This window comes from Calypte anna, chromosome 6, assembly GCF_003957555.1.
Source record: "Calypte anna isolate BGI_N300 chromosome 6, bCalAnn1_v1.p, whole genome shotgun sequence".
Classification (NCBI taxonomy): Eukaryota; Metazoa; Chordata; class Aves; order Apodiformes; family Trochilidae; genus Calypte; species Calypte anna.
The window spans coordinates 27,785,550-27,809,300 of record NC_044252.1 but is presented as its reverse complement, the minus strand read 5'-3'; the positions used below and the strand labels follow the sequence as shown (position 1 = coordinate 27,809,300).

The following is a 23,751-nucleotide window of genomic DNA, read 5'->3' as shown; positions in this document are numbered from 1 at the left end:
CAGCAATTCTTATAAGCCAATCATATCAAGAAAGCAAATTCCATCATGTTGGATGATGGCAAACTTGAGCTTTCCTCCAGAACTTGGAAGAATTTGGTAATTTTGTCCACTATGATACAGTCACAATGATGCCCAGTTTAACAGTCTAAGGAAATATATTATAAAATTATGTTTAATAAAGACTTTGGATCAAATGCCTCAAGCAAGTACCCTCATTCCTACAGAAATGAAGAAGGCATTAAGCTTACACCTAGTGCAACACTGCCTGGGGCAGACTGCCATTCTTCCTCAAGGAGGATCAAATACTGACACCACTGCCCAGTGCCACATTTAATGCACATTAAAATTCACAAATCACTATTGGAAACCTCCTAGAAAATACATTTCTGATTGCCTGTCTGAGCATTAACACTCCATGCAGTGTCAGCACTAAGGACAAGCCACATAAGGGATTTATGCTATGATAACCTGATCAAAATAGTAGAGCTTTGCAATTTATTCCACTGTAACTTTACATACATGCTCCCATGATGTTACCAAAAGAAAGAAGGCTACTTAATGAATTCAAGCCTCCAATTTTATTTTTCTCCATAAGAACTAGAAATGCCCAGACATGACTACTTGGACTAAAAGGCTAATAAAAATACTCACCTAAATACAGCTATTAAAGGTGCATATATTGAATCTCCATCATATACATACATGTGGTCCCAACTACATTCTGTGGCAAAGTGATTAAATCTTAATCTTAATATTGCATTTGGGCTGGGGAAAAAAAAAAAAAAAAAAAAAAAGCAAACACTGATGTGAAACATTATTTACAATAATGTAAATAACATTTAAAAGTATTGAGCTCCTAAGATAAAGAATGTACACAATATTGATCACAGAAGCATAAATGTATTAAATTTAAATTAAAATTCTGAGTACTAACTAAACATTTAGAAGAGTTAAAAAGCAAAATTCAGGTCAAGTAAATATTTCATCTTAGAATATTTTAAAAATAGCATCTTTAGTACGAGTCCAACAACATTAACAAGATAATTAAGTTCACAAGGTTTCATCAGTATCCAAAACCACAAATTTAGAGCAATTAAAATATCCCATTTTAATATACTACTTTATTTTACAATGTAGAGGCTGTGAGGTTTAAAGACTTTCCATACAAAACCACCTACACAACCTCATGTCAGTATTGCAATGAAAATTAAAATCTTGAACTACAAATAATGCAAGACAATATTAATACAAGATTTTCTTTTTCTCTTCCTCCATCTCCTCTCCACACCCCCTCCACAATGTGACACCAGGGAGTCAGATTTCACCAGTTTTTGGTGGAGATCCAAGTGGTGACTGTGACATTCCTGAAAGGGGAATTTTCTCAGATGACATTTAGCAGACTCCTAATTATATTCCATGCAACATATTGATGATTTTGTTTTATTTCCTTTTATTCCCACCACCGCCCTGACAAACTCAAGTGTAGTTTGTCAGTTTGGGAGACATCCAAGCTTGTTCTAAGAGAGGATGTTTTATAGATAATGTGACTTCCTTGTGACATTTTGCACTGTTACTGGATTGCATTAATTTTCCATACACTCTGCAGCATATTGGTTCCTCCAGCTGCCCACTCTACCATCTTCTGCAAAGAGGGAGAACAGACAGAAGACCATCTTCAAAGCTGAGTTTGTATTCAGTCCTGAGGCATCTTTCAACTTTAGCACAGTGCAGTGCAAATATTCCTGAGCTTGCTTGGGTTAAAAAAAAAAAAAAAAAAAAAAAAAAAAAAAAAAAAAAAAAAAAAAAAAAAAAAAAAAAAAAAAAAGTAGAAATCTGGCTATGTCAGAAAGATACTCAGCTATAGCTTAATCACCTGGATACTGAAGGTCCCTGAAATGGCTTTGCAACCTGTAACTTCATTGCTGTTATGTTTAAACTACTATCTGCATAAAAGCAGACCACAATTAGATCAGAAAGTTCATTAGAGAACTGCAGCAACAGAGCAGACATCTAAAGTAAAAGAGATTATAATGATGTTATAATACAAAATAAAAATGCAAACGGGGCAACTTTCTTCTGGAATGTTTGTAGAGCTCAGACCGAGCTAAATTCCTCAGTAAAATCCTGACTCACAGCCTGAGGGAAAAAAGTCCCACAGAAATTTAACAGTACTTGAAGCCATTCCTGATTTATCACTGGAGAGTAAGGTAATGAGTTAGATAATAGGATTCTGTAACATTTGGAACTTACTTAAACAGGCAACAGATTTATCATAGGGTTTTGAGAGCTTGCAGTGCTGGCCAAATTCCAAAATCAGCCTAACTTTTGCCAGCAATTTGAATGGGAATGGAATGTGGCCAACTCTGAGCAGTCCTGAAAATCTTTATTCAACTTTTTTTTTTTTTTTAATCTTTGTAACATTTAAACAAAACCAAACAAACCTTTTTATATTGCATCCAGATGCAGTTGCTACCTGAAGAGATGTATAGATCTCTAGAATACACAGTACAAAACTTATGAAACTTAATTCATGAAAACAAATACTTACTATCCTTCAATTAACCATGTACATTTAGTTTTATATTTATAATTTATAGGTCCATCTGTTAAATATCCAGAAGGTTCTGTTAACCTACAAGAGAAGAAACAGTGCTGTAATAAACCAGAGACAACACAAGAGAAGACTCATCATCAACATGCCAGTAGATTCTTCCTGGATGGAACAAAAATTGGCATTGGGAAAGAGTTAGGTCTCTCTTCATATTTCTTATCACACTATTTCTGGTCATAAAAATTAGAATTCTGATTCTACTGTATCATCGATTTGCTTTCTTTCCTAAGGCAACCACAAAACTTCAAACTTTTCTAGTTCAGTGGAAAGCAAATACTATGTATAATTTAAATCATCCTTCACACCAAATTGGATCCAAGGCAATGTAAAGGGTTTGTTGAGTTCTTTAAAAGTATCTTGATTTTGTTTGCTTGTCTCTTTTGCCATTGCTTTATATCTTACTTCTGAAATTGGATCAGAGCAGCAGTTGGAAAACTGTTCATGAGAAATTAAGGCATAAGTTAAAAATTTAAATAAGCACATATGCCAGCCTGTCCCTCTCTTATTCCTGGTCAGTGGTAAGACACAGGAAAGCAGAGCACCAGACGATGCAGAAACTAAAGAAAATTTATATGAACAGCTATAAAAGGTCAGACCAAAGTGGTGATGTAGCCCAGAACACTGTCTCTGCCTGTGGTCTTCAGTAAACATCCAGGAAAGAATATTAATCCCTACAGATCCTCCCAACAGCATTACAACACCTTTAACAACTTGCAGGTTAGGGACATTTTCAGCCTTTCTACTGCTTTGGGGTTAATGCTTCTCCTATGAGTCTGCTAATGTGAACTCACATAGAAATGCATCATCTAGAACATCCTGCAGGAATACTTCCCACACAAATATGATGACATCTCCACTGTTATTGTCTTGAACCTATCTCTTGGTACCTTCACCAGACATGCTTAAGTGTGGTATTGGATGAGATGATCAACAACAGTACCCTCTTCACCTGCTTTTTCTCCCCTCAAATCTTAATGATCTGTGCTGGTTCTCTCCTTTCTCTCCACTGTCCCTTTTCCAGTCTGATAAATCCTTGCTCAGTTATTTGCCATATGGAATATCTACATTTGATCACCCCACTGTTGGTGTTTATGTCTTTTCTAGTCTCCTATTCCCTTTCAGAGGTGCAACACAGAGAGATCAGCTTATCGTGTTCAAGAGGCAAGTGAAGCATGAATCTGTACACTGGCATAATAATGATTTCCACTTCATTCTCTCTTCCCATCCTAACATTTTACTTACTCTTTCAATAACTGCTATGCTGACATTTTAAACACAACTAGCTGCTATAATTTTTTTTTCCGTGTGATAACAGATATTTCAAGATTCATTACATATAGAAACTCATTAAATATAGAAATAGAATCTTTTTCCTCCGCTCACATACATTACTTCATATTAATCTATAGAGTGATAAAATAGCAGATGAAATTCAATTATCTACTAGGATAAAAGCTTTCTGAAAAAGCTTACTATCTTCAGCACACTGTGACTTTACTATTTACCCCATCTTCTAGTTCCTTTATGATAATGTTCTGTCATTCGAGGCTTAACAGAAATATTTGGTGGCCATACAGCACTGGGTGAACCAACCACCCTGATTTTTAAAATGTTACAGCAATGATAACAAATATAAATACATCCTCCAAAATGCTCATATCTTTCACTATGGTGTGGAAAGATAATTGCTAAGATTAAGTGTCATCAAATTAAAAAAAAAAAAAAAAGAAAAACAAGAAGCACTTGGGGTTTTTCTGTTCTGTTGCAGGCTTTTGAATAAATCAATAAATTAGATCTAAGTCCAGAGGCAATGTTAAACAATCTCACCAAGCCACAGTTAAATTTTCTCACCAGGAGTACAAGTGAACAGGAATCCAGTATCTGCTATCCTACCATCTTTGAAGCTGTATAAACCAATTCTAAAAATATCCACTGCCACATTTATTGCAAAATATTTACGTTTTCACTCAAATCAAACACTAGCTGCATACTTATCAACAGAGGTCTGTAATTCCAAACCTAAAGCTATAAACACTCAAAAAGGAAATAAAAACAAGGGAAGAAGAAAGAAGAATGAAGGAGACAAGGTCCATACAAACTCCTTGGTGTTAACATAAGTTTCTTCTATTGGAAGAAGTGGCATCAGATTGTTAGGCACACTGTAAGACACTCTAAGTCACTGGTAGTTTGCATGAAGATCTTTACCCAAACTTTCCTTTTAATGAAATGGAACAAAGCTCTCTAGCATGGGGAGCTCTCCAACTTACTGTACCTGCAAACATTTTCAAGGCATAAAAGCAATATCAATAACATATTTTATGTATCTGAATAAAAAGAAGGAATAAACAGCTGATAACATAAGCAGCAGACTGAGAAGAAATAAAATAAAACAAGGAACCACCCTCTATTTCAGTCAGGTGTCAGAAAATTTCCTTACAAACCCCAATACATCAACCTGCTCCAGATGCTGCAGTACAACACACTTTCATCTTTGTACACACAAGAAATAGGTTTTTCAGGATTATTTCTGGTTTCTTGACATATTACTTAAATTGTCTGGACAATGCTGAACATAATCTCAGCCTCTTAGTTAGGCTGCAAAGTCACACATCACTTAGTCTGAAATCAAGGTAATATTGATGCTTGGTACCTAGCTGAACTTTAATAAAGCTGATTACAGAAGCAGAGCCCATATTTGAAGTGTGTCCTAGGCTGAAGTAGGTACTTTATTAAAAAAAAAAAAAAAAGAAGTAAAGGTGGCAGTGATGCATAACATTCTAATCAAAGTAATTTTATAGCTGTCATATGTCTCACAAACAGAGGAAAGGTCTTATACAGCAAGATACAACATTTATTTTGCTGGAAGAAGTGTTAGATACCACAAGGATTCATTTGCAGTCATGACCATCTCCTTTGTAGCTGTATAACTCAATGGAGGTGACTTACAAGAGTTGTTTTTATTAGATCAGCCCTTTGGCACTAGTAAAGTGCAAACAATTTCCCTGCTCACCTAGGCTGATAATTTTTTGATAAATAGTTTCTTTCAGAAGAATAGATAGCCTTTGAAGCAGCTATTGCACTTTGCTGAAAAAAAGTAGAGAATAAATAAGAGTATGACATTGTTTTGTAATGATGTTTGTAGAAAATGGTAAGATAAAGGACTTTTTCTGTTCAAAATAAATACATAGCCAGACAGAAGGGTAGTATTTTAAGTTTCTGGAGTCATACCAAGAACTTTTCTATATCATTTTTCTTTCCAATTATCTAATTTCTAATTATCTAATCTCAAATCCCATAAATAACCCCTGGATAAGCAGTACCTCTTACCAAATCAAGGGCAATGTTCTCCATCATATAAAGCTAGGTATTGATGGGCACAGTTTTTCCCCTGGGATGAACAGTGATCCTGTCAGATAACCACAATCCAGATGAGCCAACATGACCTTAGTCACCCAAGTGCCTACATGCTGCACCCCACCCTCTGCTCATTGCTGAGGGAGCTTCAGGGATGAGGGGACAGGCAGAACAATTTGTGTGTCCTGCTTAATCACCACAGGTTTATCACACCTAGACCCCAGCTTTATAAACAGAATGCACAGGGGAGCAGCTGATATTGTATACTGTCATTTTAAATTGCAAGCCAGCTACCATAAACACAGCAATTTTAATTTATTTTTTTTTAGTTGGCAGGGTTATAATCAAAACCTAGAAAGAATTAGAGGTGCGTGACAAAAGAACAGTTCCCTTCTCTGTGTACTCTGAAACAAATCAACCAAATTATAGAAAGAAGTCAGGATGCTGCAGAGCAGAGTCAAAGACTTTGAGAAGCATCAGTGACAGATTGGTCACTCACCAAACCCATCAGTCTGTACCAGCCTGTCTGAGAGACACATCACACCACAGGGCTTTATCTGCCAGGCAGATAGATACCAGAAAAGCAAGAGCTAAAGGGCTGAAGTCAACAGAGGGCAACTGAAACATTAAACAAAGGAAAACCTATATTCCCCTGGAATATTATCATTGTTATAAAATAATGGCAAATGTAATTGAGTTACAATTCACAATGGCAGCATTTATGTTTACCACTGCAGAGCTTTTAAATCAAGACTGATGCATTTCAAGAAAAGATAAAAAGCATGCTCTGGTTCAGTCAGAAATCACTGGTCTAAAATGGAGTAGTCAGATGAAATTTATGGCCTGCAATACAGTAAGCATCAGAGCAGGTTATTAAAATGGTCCTTCCTAGCTGTAATATTTATAGATCTGTGAAACACGCAGCCATGTCACCTCCTGTATCTTCCTGTAAGAGAAGAGTATTGTCAAGTCTTTCCAAAAGGAGCACTAATTTAAACCAGAAAAATCACTGGGGATTTTCTATCATCAGCAGAACATGAAGAGCCACAAAACTGCTGGTAGATGGGCAGACTCAGATTTATAATACCAGTATATTAGAGGAAACAAAGCATAAGCCATATTCATAATACTACAAATATTCATGGTTAAATAGTAGAAGGGGTTATGCCAACGTTCATTTATCTGAATGAATCTCAGCGTCACATTTCTCTTCAGAATTTTATGAAATTCTGAATTACTTTGCAATGCCTACTTCAGATATATCTGAATAAGATACAGAGCATATTTTGCTATATGGATTCATCTCAGTATCAGTATTTGTGTGCCAGAAAATTATTCTCTTCAGTACTGCAAAATTTTCCTCCATCACATTCTCATCTTTATGAAAACCTGTTGTATTAAAAAAAAAATAACCAACATTTCAAACTTGTGAGACTATATCCTTCATAAAAACAAGTAGCTGCAATCTTCCTAGCCCAAGATCTTGTGTCCAACCTTTAGAATAGGAAAGGAGGCTCTTCATGTAACCCAGCTGAGATCAGCTGAACACCTTAATGTTAAAACACTTGTGGCCCACCCTCCAGGACAACCCAGAGACAGCAAGCACTGTGAGATCAGAAAGAAACACAGAAGAGACCAAGAGGCCATTTCTCACCCCTTACAGGAAGTGACAACTGCATTACAGTCTTCCAGCTGGATGCACCACAAGGAATAGATGTGGAAGTTTGACCTGAACTAAAAACTTTCAGGTCTCAAGTAGAAGCTGAGACACAAACCACTGAGGTGCAGGGGAGACAGCAGATCTCCTGCAGGAGCCACTCTCATCTAAGCAGTTTATTTTAAGTAACAGTCAGAGAAGGATTTTTAATATTTTATTCAAAAGAAAAAAGCTAGATTTCCATTTTCCAGGCATAAAGCATTGGTCAGCAGCTGACAAAAATTATAAGAATTTGTATTTTATTTTTCTTTCTCTTATGACATTAGGATGAAATTCTTCTGTGTGAGGGTGGTAAAACCCTGGCACAGGTTGCCCAGGGAGGTTGTGGTTGCCCCATCCCTGGAAGTGTTGAAGGCCAGGTTGGATGGGGCTTGGAGCACCTGGGCTGGTGGGAGGTCTGATACTCAATGGTCTTTCAGGTACCTTCCCATCCAAACCTTTCTGTGATTGCAGAACCTTGCTGTCAGTTGATTATTTTTCTTCACAACACTTATTAAAACAGAATACAGTGAACATTCTGTAGCTGTAATTTCTCCACAATGAATAATTGGGAGCCATAAATATTTAATAGAATAAGCAAATATTTGCATATGCCAATCACAGTCCTATCTTGTTACATCCTGCTTTGTATTAATAGAAGATTTTAAATTTAGAAACAGTAAGGACATGCACAACAACATGCTCCCAGGTAAACTCCACTATGTTAACTGATAAAGTAATAGTTAAATGTTAAGGAAGTTAAATGACACAGTAAAATGTTCCTACTGCTTAATTCCTTCCTTGAACATTTTTTTTAAAAACAAAGGTTCAAAAAAAAAAAACAAAAAAAAAAAAAAAAAAAAAAAAAAAAAAAAAAAAAAAAAAACAAACAAACAAACAAAAAACCAAAATTTGCTGAAAAGTAAAATGAAGACTACAGTAAAACATTTTTCATCATAAAAACATCCCTTGTGTTTCAAGAAGCTTAACACTTTTGTAGCAAAAACTTTTTTTTCTTAGTGTTTAGTTTTCAGGATTTTCATGGTATTTTGTTTTGGTTGGTTGGTTTTTATGTAGTTAGCAGGGGCATAATCCCTGATTAGTGCAAACCATTAATTTAACATTTAACCTCAACAGATATTTTGCATCCTCATTATTTGTTTGTGAAAAAGGCTGTTATTCTATAGCACATTTTTGTAATGGTGGCAAAAACTACTGAAAAAATACTGTGTAGGAGTAGATGTTACTCTCAGAGTACAAACTTACATGGCATCTTACTTAGGCACTTTCACTTAAATAAGTTTAAAATAATCCATTCCCTACCTGTTTAATGTAGAAAGTGTCCCTGAAAGTAAGTAGCAGAATAACTAGGAGGAGCTAACACAGGAGGAGCTAACCAGTACTGCTCTGGTTCATCTTACTGGTGTCAATTATACCTACTGAAGTTGTATGTGGTCAGGGTAGTTTGAATGATCTGGAACTTGCTGCATGGGAAGTTTCCTTTGTGATCACCTTCTCGGGAGGAAAAATCTATTTTTCTTTCTGTGATGCAAGCATTCACACAAAAGATGAGATAGTAACTCATGGGTACACTAAATAGTGAGAAATCCTATAAAAAAAAAATAAAATAAATAAAAAATCAATGGATTCCACAGGAAAAGATAGAAATTAATCTACATATATTTACCATGAAGTCATTTGTTTTTGTTTTTTTTTAAAAAAAAAGCTTACATTCTCCATAACAGATTTTTTTCTGCTACTCAATTACACCAAAATGTTTTGAATTATTGCTCATAATCATAACTCATTCACCTTAAAAAGCACTGAGTGCAGATGACTTAAAACTCAAGAGCACGTAAGCAGAAGGTCCCTATGGTGACCCCTGCATTGATTTCATGTACTTTAATTCAACCAGTGAGAAACATGGTGCCATTTCTTGCCTTGGTTAAAACTTGGCAGTTGCCAGACATCAGCACTGTGCATCAGAGAGGCAAGGACACAAGGTCTTCCTCTTCCTCATGATTCTAATTTTAAGTCTGAGAAAATATATTAATACCCATAGAGAAAAGAGCTTTCTACTTTTACTGCACGCAGAGAAATTTTCCCTTTCGTTTCCATTGACATATATCAAAAAGCTCTATTCCAACTTTCTTTAACAAAATGAATACCAGAGGCCAGGACACAAGGTGAAGAACAGGCACAGTAATCTCTCTCACTGCACAAATGGTTGGACTACCTTCATTTAACAGCTTGATACAGAAATGGAGTAAATAACACCACTAAAATTGTAGCTTCACTGCATCAGTCTTGAAAAAGTCAGGGTGGCTTCTACCTGCAAACTGTTGTTCAGAGTACATATGTAAAAATTCTTTAAATTACATGAGTTAAAGCCATATCTATTAAAAAAAAAATCCAAATGCTGATTGTCTTGAATTTAAGCAAAGAAACACACCATTTTCTCTTCTGTTATCAGTTAATTTGTTTATTTTTTATGACTACACAAACAAATCCAGATTCTGGAATAACAGCTTCTCTAAAAGAAGAAATTTTCTGAGAGGGCTCAAAGCTAAAAAAAAGTATTTAATAAAGACAGCAAAGCCTAACAAAATCTGGTCTGTCAAGATCCTAATAAAGTATGGGGGAGAATAGCAGAGTGCAGCCAGCATGATAAACACTTTGGGAAGCTGACTGAAGAGAGAGGCAGCAGGAAAAAAATACATCAGCTCTTGGAATCTCTAAATGCATTATTGCCCTGCAGTGGCTTCTGTGCTTTTTTGAATACTGATATTCACAAACTGCACTGAGAACAAAACCCCCTACAAAGATTTAAGAAATTATGTGGATCATCTTCACAGGAAAATTACTCCCTACCTATGGCTTTTTTTGTGCCACTATTCACTCCCTAATAAATACAGTAGATGTCCTTTAGGTGACTCCTTGTTTTTAATATGACTTCAAAAGCATCTGATTCTTACCTGTGAGATGAAAAAAAAAAACAGATTTTTAGATATTACAGCCTAATTGTTTAACACAAGTCCCCAAGCACACATATTCACTGACAAATGTTTGACTTCTCCCAAAGTTTAACCTGAAGTCAGAAAATACTTTCTAAACACAAAACTTTCTATCCATGGGGAGAGGAAAGCAAGTGGCCCTTCTACATTGTTAGAAATTTTGAAATACTGAATACTTGATCACTGCAAATCATTTACAAGTTAACATCTTCAGAAGTTTTTATGCTATCTAATTTTCTACAGATGGGTTTATTTGTAATATTTATGACATTTTCTATGAAATTGAGTGGAGCTGAGTCCATCTACAGAGCTCACCACTGAACTGCATACTTCCTATAGAATTGCTACATCAATTACCAGTTCAATTCTTGCTAATGTTTTCCAGGTGGCAGTGGTTCCCTTTGTCTCAGCTCTGAAATCAGTGCCTATCACCAGATACTGCAAAAAGTACAATACCTTCCAATGACCTGGAGAAAAACTTCATAATAAGTTCTTCTCTCTGGAATTATACACACATTTGGCATTTCCAATTTTAGTATCATGGTTGGATTAAATCATATGAGGCATGCAACTACCCGATGAAAAGTGCCCACACTGGTTTATAGATGTTACACAAAATCCTGCCTATAAATAGGCCTAGCAGTATGCTTAAAATTCTGAACTGATAGAAAATGAAGTTGGTATTTGATACAAACAAAAGGCATTTTATATTTTCCTGTAAAATAATCTCATTTAATTATGGCTGAAAGTTCTACTTAGATATAAAAATCAAAAAAAGTTAAAAAACAGTACTAAAATAATTCTTGTTCAAGTAAGCAGCAGACCATCCACCCAATTAATGCATTAAACTTCTTGTACTCGAGAGTTTTTTGACAGGGTTACTCATTTTCTCAAAAAAAAAAAAAAAAGAGCAAGTTATGAAATAATTCAAAATTTTGGCTATTCAGTCTCAATTCAGAAGAATATAAACAGCAGTCCCAAGGCTCTCTTGTGTATCCACTCAGACAGCTACTAGAAGAAGCAAAAGGATCAGCCAGAAAATAAGGGGACATCTCATTGCTCTAACATTCTACAGTGTTTCAGCCAAGAGTTATTTTTATGGCCAACTGTTACCAAGATAACGAAGAAATAAATAACAGAAGGGAAAAAAAAAACAAAAACCAAACAAACCCACAAACCACAAGACTTCAAACAGACTGAAGTGGTCTTATTACTTACTTATTCCCTACCTTAATAATATTATTATTATTTCATTTTAGAGAAGTTCTGTACCCAAACAGAAAATGCTGTTTTATGAAATGACCCACCCAGCAGTAACACATCATCTTTCTTAGTGTTTAAGAAAAAAAAAACCTATAACTTCGATTTCTTTAGTTACTAGAGCAAGCTCTAAGCTTAATCATGTCACTTTTGGAGTAAGAAATAAAGTATTTTCTAATATATTATTTCCATTAGTTTGTTAACATCTTTCACTTCATTTCTGCTGCCTAAAGTAGCATCATTCCAAATATGCTCTGCTTCAAAGGAATAATGTCTAATGCCTACAAGATTAATATGAATGAAGGATAAAGTTAATTAGGAATTTTATTTACTGCAGAAGTAAACACCACAAGTACATTTTTATGTATTTGTATATAGCTCAAACATATGAATGCATATATTTGTATTCTGAGCCAAATATATCCAGAAGACTTCTATAAATAATCAAACATGTTACAGTATCTGAAAGCGTGGGGCACAAAGCACATGGACAATGCAGGCTGAGGTACTTTGCAAAAAGGTAATGAATGCACTCTGCCAGTTTTTAACTGTACTTCACTATAAATCTCCTTTTCATTTGTGACCTAGTTCAGGGTTTTAACTTAAGCTTCCTGAAGTAGCAGCCAAATGCTCTCAAGCCAGTGTGTCACCTACTTCTAAATTTCTCACCGTCTCCTGAAGTCAAGTTTCTAATAAACACCCATGCTCACCAAGAAGCAGGTATTTCCACCTTTCAGACATCTGGCTTGATTAATACTTAACCACCAAATTGTGTGCTTGTTAAGGGCACAGTTCTCCTGGCAAGAAGCCACCTCCTACCACAAGGCTGCAAGCACCAGCTCCCCGCAGCTGTGTTAAACCTGAAGTTATCCACATGTACTAAATGGACACACACAGTCCCCCAAGAGAAAAAAAAAACAAACCAAGTGACAGAAGCCTGTTTCATTTTATATTATTTATAATTTGTTTGGGTTTCAACCTTTTTTAACTCAGTATCCTCATTCTATTTTTTTAATGTATGTGCACACACAAACAGGAATCAGCTCTTACACCTCTCACTAAGCACAATTGCTTCTTCACAAGAGGCTCCAGTCCCTGAACACAACCTCAGACATTACAAATGTTGAGATAAGAAGATAACAGTTCTTTTTAAAACTTAATTGATTAATAAATTCAAAGGGCTGCTTGCTGACTAGAATTCAAGTACTGTCTTTCAGATAATTAAACAGATAATCAGATACTTTTTGACTTCTGAGGCCAACAGCAATTATCAGGACATCACACATTTGCCTTAAATGCAAAGCACATCCCTATTTCTGCTTTAAAGAATGGGAATAATGGCTTTCCTGTCTCTGGGGTATTACAAGGCATTTTTGTTTGGAAATATGAAAGATTCTTACTAGCAATAAAAATGATACATTAGTTTGAAAACAAAATTTGTGGCAGGTGTCATTTCACTCATTTTCTGCTTGCCTTTGAAATGCATGTGTAAATCATAACATTGTTCACAACTTTCAGTACTACCACTAGAAAATCAAGGATTAAGAGATAAGAGAAATGTGTATTTTGGATCCTATTGATTTCAGCTACAGGTTTCACAGGCTCAGACATTGCTCACATTGGAAGTGGGGTTTGGGTATTTGTTTGGGAGGGATATTTTGGTTTAGGGTTTTTTGGGGGGAGGAGTGTGGGGATGTTGAGTGTACCTTGAACCTGTGACTTCATCTCTCTTTAAATGCAAAATCTCCAGAATTAACCAAAGACTGAAGTTTAAAATTAGAAACACAACTTGCTGGCAGTTCTAGCTTTGAGCTCATAGGCTCTCAGCTGAAGTGAAACACCAAGAACAATTTGCAGATAGTGATGAGAAAAGTGAGAAGATGGGTACAGACAGAACTCCGCATGACATCCATGAGTTACTGAGTGAAATGCAACCTCCCATTTACTGAACTGTTTACAGAAAACCTGCTAGTTCAATGACTTTGCATCTCCAAAGCTGCTGCTGTGGAAAAACCTGACAACAAAACCATACAAGTCTTGGACTCTTGTGAACTAAGTCTTAGTCTGTGTTACACATACTAATTTTGTTTGGGTTTTGGGAGAAGGTCTTGCTGCTATTTTCACTGTTTGCAGAAACACAAGACAACATGACAAAAATGAGCCATGCTATGTAAGTATAACAGCAGTTGCTCAAAAGACACAGCTGAAGCTGGCAACAGAGAAAGAGGGCACCAGGGAATATTACCTGGAATGCCCCACTCTTCTTTTAATGGAGTACTACAGCAAGATTAACAACTACATGACCAGAGCTCCCCTAAACCTCTTCGTGCTGTCCTTACAGAGAGGTAGCACAGTATGTGGGACATACAGACAGACTCTTGCCTTACCAATGAGGGATACAGAAAGCCTAGGACCATCTTTTCATGAGCAGAAATGCTTAGAATTGCTCCTAGGGTACCAGGCTGAACCCACTTCCCCCTCAGAGATTGGCAACCTAACTCCTGCTGTGGTATTTGTTTTATAACAAGAAAGAGGTTTTGGTTTTAATTAGAATGAAGTAAAAATCACTTATTTATCATGTTCTGTATACTTGGTTTTGCTGTTCATAAAGTTCAACTACAGGTAAGGAAAAAAACCCTAAGTCAGCAGACATGACAAACTAACAACACCAATTGTCAATTGTCCTTCCAGATTTTAGATAACCATGTAAAAAGCAGTAAATTTAAAACAGATGGAAAAAAAATTGGCTAAGACACCTTATTAAATATTCCTTGAAAGGTTCTGTGCTGCCAAAAAGCAGCATTCATCCAGAATTTCAAAGCTGTTCACAATCCGGGTCAAAAGAAAACCCTCAGAACAACAAAAGCACATCTTAACATTGCTTTTAATTACCTCTTTGTTTCTTGACTAGAATTTGATGTTTGTCCTAGTGTTTTGAATAATTCAAGACTCAATTCAAAACTGATTCAGTGTTTATCAACACAAAAATAATTCTTATCAATAACAAGGATGAATTTGCACATATTTAATAGTGTAACAATTCACAGGAAAGAAAACTTAATGTTCCTTAAACTTTCAGTTGACCTTAGACCTTTTCAATACTTTTGCATTATATAATATACTCCTTAAATATGTGACTGTTTCCAAACCATAGTGGTTCAAACAGAAACTGGTGCAATTGGAGTCACAGAAACAAAAAAAACATTCAGTGCAGTTTGAGGGAAAAAGCTCCATCACCTCAGACCACAGCTGAACCTTGATTTCTGACAGAGTTTCTGGTTATTGCTTCTCTTCTGTTAGATCTCCTCCAGCATAAGCATCTGTTCAGCAATGCTTACAAACAAGAGTAGAGATTAAGAGCTGGGGGCTCAGGAGGGGAAAGAGGTTCTAGAGCTGAAAGGCTAAAAGGAAAACTACATCCCAGTATGTCCCCCTGTACACACATCAAATGTTTTCAGAATACACTTGTGGCTACACTTTTCATCGTGCACCCCACAATCAAACCCAGCATCTTTTTGGCCTTTGATTAGTAACCAGACAATGCTCTTAAATCTTTAATCTTAGCTTCTATCACTCTTGACCTCAACCCTCTGAGGACAGCATTGTGCACAGCTCTGTTAGTAGGTCATTAAACTGGAACACATGGCTAAAGCAAAACTCAGAGGATTTCTAGCACGGCTTCTTTTCCAGTAAGGAAGCTGAAGAGTTTTCATCAGCATAAAAAGATCCAAAAGGCTTACTGAGTCATCCCCAAAGTAAGCTTTTATTCAAAACAGAAAAAAAAAACCCAAACAACTATGTATGCTATGTATGCACAGTCTTAAAAAAAAAACACAAAACAACACTTCACATCTGAATGTATTTTATAGCATCTCAAAATTGCAGTTAGAACAAATTTACAAAATACAATTAGAAAGCTGATATATCATTCACTGCTGTAAGGGACAGAAGTTTAATAATTGGGATTTAAAATATAGCTATTTTTACAAAACTTATTTAGGATATGAAAAGGGGGGAGAAAGTGTTCACCGAAACAAGGTGGCTTAGTTACTATATTGAGTAAATAAATTATACACTTGTGGAAAAAGTTTTATTTTGATCTAAAACTTAGCTCACTTTTGTCCACTGTTCACAAAATCCACACCTGCATTTACACTTGAATATATATATTAAAAAAAAATAGGTTCCAGTTACAGAATCAGACTGTATACAGAATCAGCCAGCAGAGGCAGAACAAGGCACCATCTTCTACAGAGGTTATTTTGCCCCATCCCTGCATCCCATCTAAAAAGCATTATGCAGAGACCCCTTTTCTCCACACTTCCCTCTCCTGGACAGAATCCAGACAGAAACTATGGTGTAAATGCAGTGACCACCCAGCTGCACCCCCCCACCAAGCACCCTCTACCACCTCCCAAGTCTGGAGCCAGATGAGAAGTGAGAGAAGATTCACCTCTTGACCAACAAAGGCACCAAAATTCAGTTTAATTCTGTCTCATTTACTCCCCCTCAAATAACTACCTTAATAAAAGAGCTACTTTATAAACACCAAGCCTACATCTCTACAGACAAGATTGAGATGGCATCTTCAGCCTGGATTTTGGGACTTGTCAGGCTCATGTCAGCTTTTGCATTTAATTAGAAAATAAGCCAAAATCTTTGCTTACAAAGTCACTGGGAAGAAAAGTTTTTAATCCCTTTACATTCCAAAATGCTTTTTCTTCAATCAGCCTAAGGATCCAAGTGTTCCATAGGAGTTCTTAGGCTGCAAATCCATTTACTAAGGATAGGATTATACAGCACATGTATATCATTTTACATATGATACTTTTAGAGAATTTAAACTGACAGGGCTGCTTTAAAAAGCTTTGAGTAGGTAAGTGAGCTTTATGGAAGTATTTACTCATATTTCTTGAGCTGTACTAAGCTTGAAAATTGACACAGTCATTGCCTAGATGACTTTTGCTATAAGATCTGCAAGTTTCTCATTGTTACAAAGTTTAAAAATAACTTATTTTTGTTTCAATCATATATTAATGATCAAAAAAAAAGTCATTCACATCACAATTTATCCCCTCTTCACATAATAAAATCTTGCTTTAAATTCATATTTAGGCTAAGAACACTGTATGGAAGAGGACCAAGTCTGGCAGATACTTATAGCAAGTAAAAAGTAAAGTATAAAAGTAAAGTGAGCTTTTCCTGTCCAGACAATCTTAAGTACACCAACCTCAGCAGCTTTCTCTGTAAATCTACCATGCACACACACAGTCACTCTTCCTTCTCTCTACCCACAGCAATGCCCTGAGCACTTCACCTCTGGACTGGGTTTGCAAGCACAGAAGATTGGGTCTTATTGGCCAGACAGGGTCAAGTTCATCTCCAGAAACCTGCTGGAAGGCTCAGTGCTTCTGAGCTGTAGTTCTGAACACTCTTCTCATTAGTGTTTCCAACACTCATTAGCAAAGAGTAGCATGATGAATGTAAGAAACTTTGCACATACCAAAAGAAGAGGGATCTTTTTTGTAGCAGCGAGCAAAAGATAGAAAGGGAAAGTTACTTGTCTCTTAAGTGGGTGGCTGAACTGCAAATAAAGGCATTTAAGACGGGAATCAATCTTCAGAAACAGATTTAAGCTATAAGCAGGCCATATAAAACTGTGAAGAAGGAGACCATCATAGCAAGCTTTCAGAGTGATTATGCATTTGTATAAATCAGTAGTTTCCCATATGTTTCATTTCTCCAGCTTTTTTTTTTTTTTAATTCATAGCCATTCAGATCTGTGGTTCTCTCCTGTAAGCATCTGAATTTCCTCAGCACCATCCTGCAGCTCAGTCTGCCTAAAGGATTGAGAGAGCTGCTGTAGAGCCCAGCTGGGGTAACAGCCCCAGTGAGGGCAGTAACATCTGCCTGCTTCAAAACAGGAAAAAATCCAGAGCTCTGGGTATCTCCTGCTATTCCATCAGAAAATAAGGCAGGTACATATTGTTAGGCCACAGGTTACCTTGCAGAATCGTCAGCACAAAAAGAATTTAACAGTTTTAAGCAGTCCTGGGTGACAGGCAAGCCAAGAATGCAGAGCCACATCTCTTATGAATAAGGTTGAATAGAGTCCTCTTCCACACATTGATCCTAAAATCGAAGTTACACACAAATTCCAAATCCGCCACATTCTTATCTTGGAGCTTCAAAAAGTTCTTCCAATGCTCAGCACTGATGTGAACATTCTATCAAATCATGACAACCCAGCTGTTCAAGTGCTTCATTGGAGAAAGAAAAAAAAATAATGTTGAATCCTGAAGATTACCTGAAGATTCAGGAGTATATAATAAAGGGAAAAAACAAATGAACTATGGCAAGAACGGTGAACTAAAATGTTTAAGGCCCTGAAAACAGCTGTAGCTTACAGATAAATCCTCTATACAAAGTATAGTCAATATACAATGAAGTACAAATAATCCTGGATGTCATGGCATGTTCTGAAATTCATTTTCAATCAATACATTGATCAATAACTGCATAAAATACAGAGTATGATCCAACTATGATGTGAAATTTAAGCTATGAGAAAAACAAAAATTATTTAAAATCAATTACAAAAAACAGGAAATGGTCTAATATATACCAGCTGTTAAAACATCATAATCTGCAAAAATTATGCTGGGCTACAGTGGTACTTAACAGAATTTATTAGGTCACATTCCTGTTCTCAGTAGAAATGCTCTGTTGAATGTGTTTATTGATCAATAGGATGTAGAGTACCACAGGTTTTTTTTGAATACAAGCTTTCAGGTATTCATTAAGATTCAAATACTCAAAAATTCAATAACATCTAATCCAAAGAAGCACTGCAAAGCTGTATCAGAATAGTCACTCTTTGAGGCAGGCAAGATACACAATTCATTTTTCATTGCCACTTTTAAATTTAACAACAATTTTAACACAAACTGCTCAGAATAGTTTTGGTTACATGGTTTAACATTTCTATGGAAACTCTCATGATAATTGGTTACCACAGCTCTTAAAGGCTTACTTTTGAAATTATTACCTGAAGGAGTAATTTTTCATATATGTAATTGCAGATAAATCTTGAACTGTGGATTTGCTCATAAAAACTTAAATTATATTAAAAATTCTTTTTTTAATATATTAAAGGGGTGAGACTTTGATTAATTTGCAGGTAAAACAATAAATTAAGACTACCCTTAAGCTGTCTGAGACATTTGCAAGAAATGCTAAGAACACCTGTGAATTGTTGGACATTTATAATTCCAGGCATTTTTAAAACTGCTTCACTAGATGAACAGAGGTGATTAAAGAAATGGAACAGGCTGAGCTGGAAGAACATACTTTGAAATCAGCAGCAAGAGAGAGTATGCAGACAAAAAAAACAAGTGGAGAATGATGGCTAAAAAGGTTGAAGAGTAGTTGTTTCAAAGATTTTTGTAAGCATTGGTAAGGAAAATGATCCAGTGAGAGAAGGATCATAATAATGATCCATAAGAGTAGTTGAGAGCCTCAAGTCAAGAGAGGTTTCTACCATGAAAGTCAAGAGAAAAATGTATTTCAAGGAAACTGAATAAATCAACAATAAAGGCACAAGATGAAAAGAAAAAAAACCAACCACACACCACCAAAAAATACACCCCCACCCTGAAGGAGGCTTTCCTCAAAAAGCATCAATGTCAAATTAAATAAAAAGTCAGGTTAATTGAGGTTGGATGGCACACATTAGGTCAACACTGCAAAGTCCCAGTTGTACTCCTGTCACAAAGAGGCCAAAAAGTCCCCATCTCCCAGATATGCAGAGGTGAACATGGAAAGAAGCCCCAAATACAGGACCCAGTACAAGTTGACCCATTTAACCATCTACCTGCACAGTCCTGGCTTATCTCATTTCAAAACCAGAGTCTTCCTAACCTTGTACAGTTATAATAATTATAAAATTAAGTATAAATAAGGCTACTGAGATCTCCAAGTATTACCTGGTTGGGGCTGATGTGGGTTATGTCACAGATCACAGGCTGCAAGCTTTACAAGACCTGCTGATTCCAGCTTCCTATGGTGATATTTAACAAGAACAGTATGGATTCTCTATGCATCACTGGCATTGCCAGGGATTCATGATGGGAAGCATGTTGCAATGGGGAAAAAAAGAAAAAAGAAAAAAATCCAACAACCACCGTCATATAATCAGGCAAATGGGCCTAAAGATCCAGAAAATTATGTCAGTCTGCTTAATTAAATCAAAGAGGTCGAGTCAGCCCAACCCTCCTGATTCAGGACAAAGGTGGATATTCCCGCTAGTATTCTATTACATTGATAAGGAAGGGTTACATTATTAAAATGAAGATAAATCCAGATGTTTTCAGATAGCCCTTCTCAAAAATATGTCAAGGCTCAAAATTTTAAGTTCCCAGTGGATGCTCAGCTGCTGTATTTACTTCACAGTCATCAGGAACAGCCATTTCCCTGGCTCATTCATGCATTCAGTCAAAATAGTCAGCTTTAACAATCATGCATTGCTTGGGGGTTTCTCCCTTTAAAAACGAGGCAAAAATATCAGGACAACCAATATTTTGGGACTCATTATGGCATTGCTAGTGAACCAAACACACAGAATTCATTGTCATCCAGAAAGTTGCTAGCTACACACTGCTCTTATTGGCATGCAATATCAATATATTCAGTCTCAGTATTAAAGAAAAAAAGAAAAAAAAAACCCAAAAAGAAAAAGCTCAGAACATACCCACACAGCCCAGACGACTTCCAGTGTTTATACCAAGTCTCAATCTGCTATGTCTGACAACTTTTTCTAGTTAGATGTTTCCATTGCCTTTAGAAGTCCTCTGATCCAGTGATTTTAAAGTCACTGTTAAGAAGCATGTAAAATACATCACTTCTAGCAAACTTCTTCAAGTGTGGGTGGAGGGTTCCTTTTACACTAATAAGTTGTATCTCTTTACTTCTTACAAGAAAAAGAGATTGAATTATAAACCAACAGAAAAGCATGAAAGAAGTTAGTTTATATTTTAAATGTACACAGACATAAAACCATCCATTTTCTTTGGATTTCAGAGCAGGTTTCTGGGGCTTTTTTTTAGTGCTTTGCAAATAAACACAACTGGTTTGTAAGGTTTGAAAAACTAGTTTAACATCTAAACATGAGGTGTGGATAGTTCATGCAAAGCTTTTTCCATTCATACATTTTCAGGATGGTGATGTTCATGAAAATTGGGTATTTATGGACAGTATTGGAAATATACACACTGTAACACCTTCTCTGGCATCAACATTATTGTTGCTCAGGGAGGGATTTGGTAAAAATCATATTATTCTAAATCTCTTCCACCACACAAATGCAATATAAATACGTATTTTGACAACATATGAAGGGGAAGACACTAAATCAGATGCAACAGGTCCGTAAGTACTTGGCAACAGCACCATTACTGGAGCACAGAACACCACCAAAGCTTTTCATATCAGGCAAAGTGCATAATTACTTTTCAAGCATCAAGTGTAACTAATTAGCACTTCTTAAGCCAGTATGCATGATCCTTAAATTCTGGATATTTACCATCAGGGGTTACTTTTCTAGTGCCATGAAAAAACCCAGAAGAGGAGAGGAGAGTTACACACACATGATGTAGTAATATCAAATTGAGTGTCCATATGGACATTATAGAAAAGCCAAAGCTGCTGGACATATTCATCAGCATTCCAGCTGCAATCTGAGGGGGAGATTAGTTAACTACACTGATTAAATTGTTACCTTTAATAACTACACAAGCACAGAAATAATTCACCTTTATAATTTCTTCCTTAGTGTTTGTTCATTTCATATCATCTTATGATGCATTTCATTTATATGATTAATAATTAAGATAATTAATAGAAATCAAATAGGGAAGCAAAGTGCAATATGTGTCTTTCTAGCAGTACTGAGCACGATTAATTTTCCATTCTAAATAATTCAAATTTATGGAGCAGTGGAGATGAGCCTTGTGCAATTTACCTTATAGCCAACATGAAATGAGGTGGAAATTTAAATCAGAATTAAAATACTGCTAAACTCCCAAGTAAGGCTAAAATCAGCATACCTAATGAAGAACTCTAAACAACCAGCCTTGAATTACTTAATATCTAATTGCATGCTTAAAAGATAAACTTGAATGCTGTAACTTAGTCAGAATGACCTCCTGTTCTATTTCCACTTTTTTTGGTTTTTGTTTTGTTTTTTTTAGGACTATATCCATCAATAGGCAATCAATAAAACCAAAAATAAAATAGGCAATAAAAATAGGCAATCATAAAACCAAAACATCTGGGCTTTAGTGTGTAACAAATAATGTTTTCAGCTTAAGGAATATTTGTTACATCAAGTGTTTGAGTGAATATATATTTATACATACACATCAATGATTGCAAACTTCGCAAACAATTCCCAAAAACATCAGGAAGCAGAAGAAAACAGAAATAAAACACAAAGCAAATGTCTGACAGCATTCACTCAGGATGATGATGTAAGGTATTAACTTGAAAAAGCAAAACAACTCATGGAAATAAGTATATATAAATTGTGATATTATCTGATTCTAACAAAATTCAAAGAACTTCTTGTCCTATCAGGAGAGAAACAAGCATCTCTACATAAGAACACTGGGAAACAAAAGACCCAAGACAGTAACTTGCAAGTTAAGCAGCAGACACTTTATTATTTTATACCATTTGTCATACTCTATAAAATATTGTACCTAGATTTAATGCAAAAAGGGAAGGAATTGTTCAGCATTAATACAAGCTGTTAGTCTAGCTTCTCATTATTCTATACTCAGTTTATTCTAAAAATATGGATGTGAGGGGAAAGTATGGTAAAATGGATCATAAATTATTAACATCACATACTTTATCTTTTATAAAGTAACTATAAAGAAAATTACCATTATATAAAGACCCAATAATAGCCTGTGCTGTTAGTTAAACCTGGAGAAGATGTTATTATGAGAACCATAATATGCAAGGAACAAGCTAGACAGAAATGGGACCAAGAGATTACCCATAAGAAAAAAAATCCCAACCTCCATAGGATTAAAATTTAATACTGGAGGAAGTCAAAAGCTGATCTTAAAAAATACTCAACAATAATGGCACAAGTGTGCTAGATGAATTATTGATGTCATGAAGTTTTGTACCATCAGACATTCCCCATGCAAAGAGCTACATGATATAGATGCTTAACTAACAGAAAAGGAAAAGAGGAGAGGAAAAAAAAAAAAGCAAAGGGATTTCCAGAGACCAGGCAGTGATCCAGATGTGGGATTTCCAGAAGCAGTCAGGCAGAAATAGTATCACAACACCCGAGACAGGCAAAGCATTATCCAAGAAAACAAAATAGGAAAGATTAAACTGGAGCACGAACAGAGAATGCTATTTGAGTGAGAAGAAGAAATAAGAGCCTGGCAAGAAGACACTTGCTTATCCTAGTGTGTGATGATGTCCAAGGTAAAAATATATCACACTTTAGACATAAAAAAAAGGACAAAAGGAAGACGAAAGAGAAAACAGCTCTTTAAGCTAAGTGACTGAGGCACACAAAATTAGGTTTGTATCAATGAGATTGCATTAAAAATTTACAGTAACAGTCTACATTCAGGCAGTCAGAAGAGATTCAAGAACCTTTGAACATTACTATAACATTTAGTTACAATACTATCATTTCACTTCAGAGTTTGGATCTATGGAATAAGATGATAAAGAATTTACTAATGATTCTTTTACCTACATCATATATAGAAAGTAATTAAGGCATGTTT

General features: G+C 35.7%; 1 protein-coding gene across 1 annotated transcript in view; it reads right to left on the bottom strand.

Annotated features, from left to right (window-relative positions):
- The window catches only part of ATRNL1 (attractin like 1), a 461,414-nt gene that overhangs the window by 422,235 nt on the left and 15,428 nt on the right, over window positions 1-23,751 (bottom strand). Inside the window, exons 2-3 of the mRNA XM_008490117.2 lie at window positions 2,549-2,632; window positions 652-765 (exon numbers count right to left, since the gene is read on the bottom strand). Coding sequence (XP_008488339.1) covers window positions 652-765; window positions 2,549-2,632 — 198 coding nt within the window. The remainder of the gene's footprint in view (window positions 1-651; window positions 766-2,548; window positions 2,633-23,751) is intronic.